The 8,949-nt window shown below is 58.7% G+C and overlaps 1 protein-coding gene across 1 annotated transcript; it reads left to right on the top strand.

Moving 5' to 3' along the window:
- The first annotated feature begins 3,766 nt into the window (after nt 1-3,766).
- Nucleotides 3,767-6,872, top strand: GALR2 (galanin receptor 2). Its single transcript, XM_066565726.1, has 2 exons — nt 3,767-4,174; nt 5,492-6,872. Exons 1-2 carry the CDS (start codon nt 3,834-3,836, stop codon nt 6,270-6,272), a joined length of 1,122 nt encoding a protein of 373 aa, XP_066421823.1. The 5' UTR covers nt 3,767-3,833; the 3' UTR covers nt 6,273-6,872.
- Nucleotides 6,873-8,949: the final 2,077 nt, after the last annotated feature.

Here is an 8,949-nt window from a genome sequence, read left to right as displayed (position 1 = left end):
CCGCGGCCGCAGAGCATCACGGGCCGGGAACGGCCGCGCGCGGGCCGCCGGGAACGGGGAGGACCCGGGGGGAGCCGGGACGGGGAACGGGATTGGGAACGGGGAAACCGGGACAGGGAACGGGATCGGGGGAACCGGGACAGGGATCGGGAACGGGACAGGGAACGGGGGAAACTCGGGACAGGGAACGGGATCGGGACTGGGGGAACCCGGGACAGGGAACGGGACTGGGGGAACCCCAGGACAGGGAACGGGAGATCAGGATTGGGATCAGGGGATCCGGGATAGGGAACGGGGGGAGCCTGGGACAGGGGTCGGGAACGGGATTGGGATCGGGAGATCCGGGACAGGGATCGGGGGGTCCCGGCGGCCTCCCGGGGCCGGGCCCCACGCAGGCTGCGGGTACGTCCCCGCCCGGCCCCTCCTGCCCGTGTCCCGCTCCTCCATCCCGGACTGAGCCCCCCGCTCCGTCACAGTGCTCTGCCCCAGGCCACCCCAATGCTGAACCCAAAATCAGCCCCAGCAACCCTGCCCCGCTCACCCACCCCAGAACTGACGCCAGAAATTACCCCAAAATCAGCCCCCAGGGTGACCCCACTCCTGGCCATGCTGTTGCTGCTGTTGCTGCGGCAGTCCCGGGGGAGCCTCTCCCTCCATCCCTCTGCCCCTTCCCGGGACACTGCGAGCCTGCTGCTCTGGGCAGCCCTAGAGGAGAGGGGCTTTAAATTCCCCCCGGGCTGAGCACTAAAATCAAATCTTCCCACCTCCAGCAGCCTTAACCCCTCGGGCAGTGCAGCTGGGAAAGGAGAGACCGCCCTGATCTCACCTCACCTCACCCCGGAGCTACTTCATGCTGTTAGCACTAAAGACCAGGTCCTTTGCACGTGGGGCTGAATATCTCATTTGGGACAAGCACCAAATTTATTTGAGCACCTAATGGTGATATTTACATAAATCCTTATAAATACAAACTGCTCCAAGAGCTGCTCGTGCCCCCAGACCCATCTTTGCCAGCCCTGGGCTCTGCCTGCCTGGCTGCACTTTGCTGTCACACTCCCAGAAGCAATTTGGCTCCTCTCCCCTTCCAAGGGCTCAGCTGTGACCTGTTATTCACGATTTCAAACTTCTCCTTTCCTCTCCTAGACAGCAAAGCTCAAAGGGAAAAAAAGAAAGAAATAAAAATCAACCATGTCCTCAAGTGGCAGCTTTCTGTGCACATGTTGTAAACTCTCTGCTCCAGGCTCCAAATGCATCTCCCAGGGATTCATTTCATTCCCTATCTGAGCCCAACGGTGCTCCAGGATGGTGCTGAACTAAGCAGGCACAGCAATTAATGCCTGTTTTACAAACATCAGCTCCTCTCTTGCAGCTGTGGCAGTTCACACAGGCTTGGCTTAGGCTGGCACAGCAGCACCCACCCTCAGGTGCCCAAAAAAGCACCCAAAGGACCTATTCCAGTGTCAGGACAGCCACCAGGTGTGGCACAGGCACAATTCTGCCACGCCACCTTTCTTGCACACTGGCAGGAAGCTTTGCTGCTCCTCTGGATTCCTCTGGAACCTGGAAATGGGAGGATAAAACCATCAGCCACCTCCTGGGTGTGTGAATTCCTCCTGCAGAGCTGGCTCTGCCCTCCCCCAGCGCAGGGGCAGGGGGTCACACAAACCTGCAGAGCCCTGAGGAGAGCCTTGCAGCGAGGCTGAGCTGCCTTTGGTGTCACAGGGACTGCTGCAGAGAATAAATCCAGAGTTGCAGGCACTCACATCCCTCTGCCGGCCAGCCCTGCAGCCTGCCAGGCCTGCCAGCCCCACAGCGTGCCTTTTCCTATTGGTTTTGGCCAGAGGATCTTGCTTTTGGGGATCTGGATCATCCTCCTGCACCCCTGCCCAAACAACCCATCTAGGTCTCAGGACAAGAATATATATTTTGCTGCTATTTATTTCTATCCTGCTACTCCCAGGTTTTACTGCTATTGGGAGGAAATGGAGTGTTTTCCCTCTTTTTTTTTTTTTTTTTTTTTAAATAATCTCACTCTGCAGCCTAAGGATGGGCCTAGCCTGTCTGCAGGCTGACCAAAGACACCACCAGTACCATCATCCCAATACCCTGTGGTGTCTGAGGACACAGGGCAGGTCCCACAGGGTGAAACCTCCCTGGGGCCAGGCTTTCCCACGAGATTCCAGCAATCCCCATGGTCGTGGCTGGGGATGTGGCACAGGAGTGGCTCCCTGGGGACATGCAGAGGAAAGCAGAGCTGAGCTCTGTGTCTCAGCAGCTCCTTGAGCCCTGTGGGGTGCCCGAATTTCCACTGTGCCTGTTTTTTTTCCTTATTGCCTGCTTTTCCGTGTGGGATATCATCAGGACCACGGAGCATCCTCACCCCAAAGGGGCCTGGTTATCTCCAAGTTAGGCGCAGGTTTTGTGGGGCTGGGCAGCCGAGGGTGGAGAGGGCTCCGTGTGCTCTGGTGGCCGTGTCCCAGGGCTGGGTGTCCCCAGAGCCCCAGCACGGCAGGCTCGGCGCTGAACGCCCACTGAGAGAGCGGAGAAGCTGCGGAGTGAGTTAGTTACACGAAGTAATCGACGCATTAAATATTTCCCTCTCCACAGAAGCAAAACAAGGCAGGCTGGGGTGGGGTCAGAGGGAGAGTCCTTGGAGAGCTGATTGCAGCGGCTGCTCCCAAGGCTTCCACCCGTGCAGGACCAAAAAGGCAATTTTGCAGGAAGACATGGCACGAAAAAGATTTGCAATGTATCACACTGCCCTCCCAGCCGTGGGGAGAAATGCAGTTTCTCTGAAAACCTCACCTCGGGTGTTTTGGTGCGAGGATTTCGCTGCCGCTGGACAATGCGGACACATCTGCAGGCAGAGGATCCCCATTCCTAAAAATCAGCCCAGCAGCTCCTGGAGATGAACAAACCAACCCTTTTTCAGTGGCTACTGAAGGGGCAGGTGATAAGAAAACCCCGCAGACGCCTCACTTTGGGTGCCCATCTCCCTTTGGGATGCCCAGCTCCCTTTGGGGCGCCCAGCCCGGCTGCCCCAGCCCCTCCGGAGGGGTAACAGCCCTGAGTGACATTCCCCCCCCCCATCCCCGGGCAAGCCCGGCCCGGCCCGAGCCCCCGAGCCCCCGAGGGTAGCGGGGTGCGGATCCGTTCCCGGGCTGCGGATCCGTTCCCGGGGTGCGATGCGCGGGGCCGGGCGGGAGCTGCGCCCGGAGCCCCCGGGCCCCCCCGCTCCGCCAGCGCACGGAGAGCGCCGGAGCCGCCCCGCCGGAGCCGCCCCGAGCTCCCGCACACGCGGAGGAGGTGAAGGGCCCGCGGCTGCCCCGCGGCTCCCCCGCAGCCCCCGCCGGCTCCCCGTGCGCCCCGGCGGGACCCCCGCTCGCTCCCCATGCACCCCCTTCCCCGTGCGGCTCCCGTGCGCTCCCCGCGCTCCCCTTCCACCGTTCTCCCCCTTCCCGTGCATCCCTGCTGTGCTCCCCAGCGGGCTCTCTCTGCACCCCGTTTCCCGTGCAATCCCTGCTGCAGTCTCCTTGCACCCCCTTTCCCGTGCAATCCCCGCTGACCTCTCCGTGCACCCCCTTTTCCTTTGCCTCCCCGCTGCACTCCCCACTGCACGTCTTTTCCTACCCACCCCTTCCCTGTGAATCCCTGGGTGCTCCTCATTGACCTTTCCCTTCACCCCCTTTCCCTTTCCCTCCCTTCTGTGCTCCCCAGCGTGCTCTCCGTGCCCCCCACACGGATCTCCCTGTGCACCCCCTCACCCCGTGTGCCCCCCGGTGCTTTCTCCACGCACGCTGCCCCCTCCAGCCCCTGGCCGGGCACTCCCGGCCATGAACGGCTCTCTGGCTGGCTCCGGGGGTGGCTGGCAGCCCGAGTCTGTGATCATCCCACTCGTGTACTTCATCATCTTCCTCGTGGGCACCGTGGGCAACAGCCTGGTCCTGGCCGTGCTGCTGCGCAACGGGCAGGTGAAGAACACCACCAACCTCTTCATCCTCAACCTGGGGGTGGCCGACCTCTGCTTCATCCTCTTCTGCGTCCCCTTCCAAGCCACCATCTACACCCTGGAGGGATGGGTGTTCGGGCCCTTCATGTGCAAGGCCGTGCACTTCTTCATCTACCTCACCATGTACGCCAGCAGCTTCACCCTGGCCACCGTGTCCCTGGACAGGTAGGAGAGGGAACAGGGGGAGGGGCTGGCTGCATCCTGAGGCTCTCCTTTCTCTGGATCCCACCAGGCAGGGAGGGGACAGATTCCCCTGGAGCTAAATCCTGACTGCTGTGATCTCCTGGGCTCCTTGGGGAATCCAGGAGCATTTCCCAGTTGATGCAGCCTCCCACAGTATGAGGGGCTGCATATGGGGATCCCTGGCCCCAGTGCCCAGCTGGAGGAAGCTTTCAGACCCCAAAACTCTAGGACTGGGATTTATCCACAGGCCCCAGCAGTGAAGTGGGGATGAAAAAATGAGAAACAAACAAAGGCCAGTCCGTGTGGAGCTCTGGCTCTTCCTGGGATGCACAGAGAGCCCCTTCCCTCCCAACAGCCCCTGGCAAAGCAGGCAGACCTTGAGGAGAAAAAAGCACTGGGATGTTTGAGCTGAGACACTGATTTTCCCACCCTCCCCTTCTATTAGCAAAAAGCCCTTTTCTGTCCCCATGCTGTCCCTTGTCCCAGTGGTTATCCCAGCCTGTTTCAGGGTGGATTTTACTGGGAAGCCTGGAACAGGCTGGGATAATCTGGGAGCTCCTGCCTGTGCTTTACCTCAGTCCCTGCCTCTGCAAGGGCCAGTGAGTTATGACCCTGCAGCGAGAGGCTGGGAGCTCCTGGTGCTGCTCCACTCAGTGCCCAAACCCTGCCAGGTGGGATGTGGAAAGTCCATGTGCCAGTTCCCTGGGAGGCCCTGGAGCCCAGCTGGATGTGTCCTGCCATCCCAGCACAGCCCTGCACTGCCTGCTGACAGCACCCCCAGGGGCTGCCTCTCCCCCTGTATCCCATGGAGCAGAGGGAACAGATGTGTTGAGCAAGGAGGGCTTGCACAATCCTCAGATATGGGTGCAATTAAGGGACCAGCTAATTAGAGAACTGAAAAGGGGTAATGTGCTCTCACGTGTGCCAGTACAAAGAATGCTGTGCCTGGGATTCCTGGGCACTTGCTCCTGCCTTTGTATCCTCACTGCCCCAATCACTTGTGCCAGACACTGATGGTGAAGTGAGTGTCTCCTGGATTAGGGGAGGGACAGAATGGGACCATCCCCATTGGCCCCACAACCACTGGGAAGAGCAGAGGGTGATGGGACAGGGTCAGGGAGAGAATTTTCCTCAGTCCCTTGTGGGTCCCTAAGAAGCACCAGGGAATCAGTTGTGTGACTAACTGCCCTGGAAATCCCAAATCCATCATTTCTGCCCTCTCTCCAAACTGCTCCTGGCAGTGCTCTCTCTGTGCCCTCCCCAGGGCTGCAGCCGTGTCCCTCTCCCTTTGCCATGCAGGTACTTGGCCATACGATACCCCCTGCACTCCAGGGAGCTGAGGACGCCCAGGAACGCCCTCCTGGCCATCTGTCTCATCTGGGGGCTCTCCTTTATCTTCTCGGGCCCTTACCTCAGCTACTACCAGGAGTTCCAGCTGGCCAACCTGACTGTCTGCCACCCCATCTGGGAGATCTCCCAGCGCAAGATCATGGACACCTGCACCTTCATCTTCAGCTACATCATCCCCGTGCTCATCCTCAGCCTCACTTACGTGCGGACTATTCACTACCTGTGGCGGTCCGTGGACCCTCTCCAAGACATGTCAGAGTCCAAGAAGGCCAAGAGGAAGGTCACGAGGATGATCATCATTGTGGCCGTGCTGTTCTGCCTCTGCTGGCTGCCCCACCACCTGGTCATCCTGTGCGTGTGGTTCGGGTACTTCCCCCTGAACCACTCCACGTACGTGCTGCGCATCCTCTCGCACGTCATCTCCTACGCCAACTCCTGCGTCAACCCCATCGTCTACGCCCTGGTCTCCAAGCACTTCCGCAAGGGCTTCAAGAAGATCTTCAGCTGCCTCCTGCACAAGAAGGCAGCGCACAGGGTGCACGTGGCCCAGGCTGCCCACACGGTCAGCACGCTGGAGGCAGAGCTCAGCGAGGTGACCCAGCTGAGCGAAGCCCTGCCCGGGCACCCGGCCGCGCGCTGCAGGGTCCCCGTGCAGCCCTGGGGGGAGGCAGGGCTGGAGGGGCAGCAGCACAGAGCAGATGGCTCCTCTGTCACCTTCAACGTCAGCTAGCACAGCTCCCTCCCACCCCACGGCTTTGCAGTCTCCTCCAGGCCTGGGGCCGGGCGACATTTTGGGTCCAGTTGAATCCTTTTCATTCAAATGCACCCAGAAATCACAACTGTGATGCTGCTGACACAAACTCAGCCAAGAACCAGCCAAGGACAGGCTTTGCTTCCACCAAGCACTTGCTGAGAGCAGAGAGATCAAACCCAAAAATCCACTGCCATGTGTAAACACCTCCTCTTCTGCCATGGATGGACTTACTCCCTGTTGCATCTACACCCAGAGCCTGTGAAAAGCTCTGGCCCCTCCAACCAGCATCTGGAGCTTGTGGGTGCACTTTTAGGGACATTTGGAAAGTCTTGGTTTGTTTGTGTCCTGGTTTAGGAGCTGCATCCTGGGGCAGTGCTGGGCACAAAGCCAGCTCAGGTAGGAAAATCCAGAAGCAAAGCACAAGAAGGTCACCAAGGACCAAGGGGAGGGAGGTTGTTTGCCAGGGAAGCACAGCCATGGAGCCATGGTAGGGGAAGGATTTTAATGCCTTTGCACAGCCTGGGGACAGCTCAGCATCTCAAGCAGGAGACAAGCAGGGCACTGACACTGAGGTGGGACAGCCAGGGCTGTGTGAGAGCTGGGGGTGCCCAGCAAACCTGGGAATAAATAAAGCCCCTCCACCCCACCTGCCGTGTCCAGCTCCTTTGGGAAGCCCCACAGCTGCAGTGGAGGAGAGGCTGGGGGGTGGTGGGACCTGCTGGAGGCAGGGACGCTGAGGGGGGATGGAGGATGTGGGTGATGCCCGAGCACATCCCTGGGGGGGGGCGCTGCGGCACAGGAATGTCATGAATGTCACTGCACCGCTGAGTGACGCTGCCCACAAGAGGCTGCTGTGATTCACACTCCCACCCCTGAACCCTGCAAAGGCTCCAGGGTGCCTGAGCCCTGTGACTGCCACCAGCTGCAAGTGAAATCCTTCCTTTTGTTTACCAGAAGAGCATCACAGGACTAGGATCAAGTCACACTTTTGAAAACCCCGTGGCAGAGCACAGCCAGGGTTGGGAGCTGGGATGAGCTCTGCATCCCTACAATTCCCAGGGGTGTACCCCAACAGCCCCCATGAAGGTCAGGTCTCTATAAACTGCCAATACAGAGGCTCTCAGTCTGTCTGCACAGATTCCACTGTTGTGAATCCCCACAGCAGAGCTCCCCAGGGCTGGGATGGGTATTTCTGTCCAGGACCCTGGCTCTCCCTGGGGGTCTGCTGCTGACACGGCCCTTCTTCCACCCAGCCCCCGTGCTTGGCCTTCTTTTCTTGAGAAGCTTTTGACTGTAAAACATTTCTTTTCCCCTGCTGAGTGTTATTATAACCAGATCTTCCTCTCCCCACAGAGAGGGCCATAAATTGGCCACCTCCTCCTATCAGTAATGGTGATATTTAGTCTAGGCCTGTTCCCAGCATAAGTCACAGACAGCAGCATATAAGCAGCTCCATTAATTACATCTGCATTTATCTCCCTGCTCAACCCTTCACAGCCAGGGAAAACATTGAAGCAGCTGCACAAACACAGCTAAAAGCTTCACTTTCCTTGGCCCCCCATCTACCTCTTCTCTGAGAGCAACAGGATCTGCCTCCAACAGATCCCACACACACTGAGGGGTTCTGTGCACTCTCCTGGGCAGTTATCAGCTCACCTTGGGGATGGAGATGTTGGCCCACCCCCTCTGCACTGCCCAAGGGCACGGGTCCCTGTGCTGGCATGGCAGGGGGTGCAGTATCCCCATACCCCTTGTCAGAGACACTGATTCTGCTCCCCATCCATCCCATCCCAGCCTTTCCAGCAGCCTCCCAAGCCCATGGCTGACCCTGCCCTGCCCTGCTACTGCTCTAGAGCTGCCCCAGCTGCTGCCCAGACACATCCCAGGACACCCCTTCCTCAGCTCCCAGCCCAAAGCATCACTGTGGCCCCTCTGGGCACCACTGGTCCCAGCTTATTTCTGGTCACTGCTCAGCAATGAGGTCCCAAAGGGTGACAGCAGGCTGGGGGCAGGCTGTGCACAGCTCCCAGCCTGGGGAGCTGCACCTCCCTGCTGCCTCCAGCACCCCCAAATCCCCTCTGACATGGCTCACATGGCTGCTCTCACTCTCTCCAGGGGCAGAGGGGCTTGGTGATGGTCAGCAAGGTCAGGGCTCTGTGTGGTGACACATCCAACACCCCCCTCCCCATTTTATGGATCCTCACCCATCCACTGACTCTCACTTGGCTGCAGGTGTAAGAGTGAAGCCTGGGCCAGATCATTACACTGTTCACAGCAAATTCAGAATTAGAGAAAAAAGCCCCCTCCAGCTTATCTGACATTGTCCCTGCTCTGAGGAGGAAACCATCACCCTCACACCCAGCCTGTGCCCTGATGAGCCCTCCAAGGGCAAACACAAGGTTGTGCTGCCAACACAAAACCATATTTAGAAGCTACTTTCCCCCTCAAATAACAGAGCATATCAGGCCCAGATGGAAAAGACAAGAGCATCAGGATCTGCTGACACTCACCATGCTCCCAGCTGAGAGAAATGGGCTCCTGGTCCATTCCCCTGGGAGGTTTTATCTTAAATTAAGAGCACTGCAAGTCCTTATGTTCCAGTTAAAATTTAATAAAAGGATATTTAACTGGAAGTGAAAAATGAATAGGATGA

The sequence above is a fragment of the Molothrus aeneus genome, chromosome 25 (genome assembly GCF_037042795.1).
Source record: "Molothrus aeneus isolate 106 chromosome 25, BPBGC_Maene_1.0, whole genome shotgun sequence".
Lineage (NCBI taxonomy): Eukaryota > Metazoa > Chordata > Aves > Passeriformes > Icteridae > Molothrus > Molothrus aeneus.
This window is presented reverse-complemented; position numbering and strand designations above follow the sequence as displayed.

Bases quoted from the DNA above. Each gene is read 5' to 3' on its own strand.
- GALR2 (XM_066565726.1), top strand. From the start codon at position 3,834: ATGAACGGCTCTCTGGCTGGCTCCGGGGGTGGCTGGCAGCCCGAGTCT. The intron at 4,175-5,491 runs GTAGGAGAGGGA...TTTGCCATGCAG, and splicing joins GCCACCGTGTCCCTGGACAG to GTACTTGGCCATACGATACC.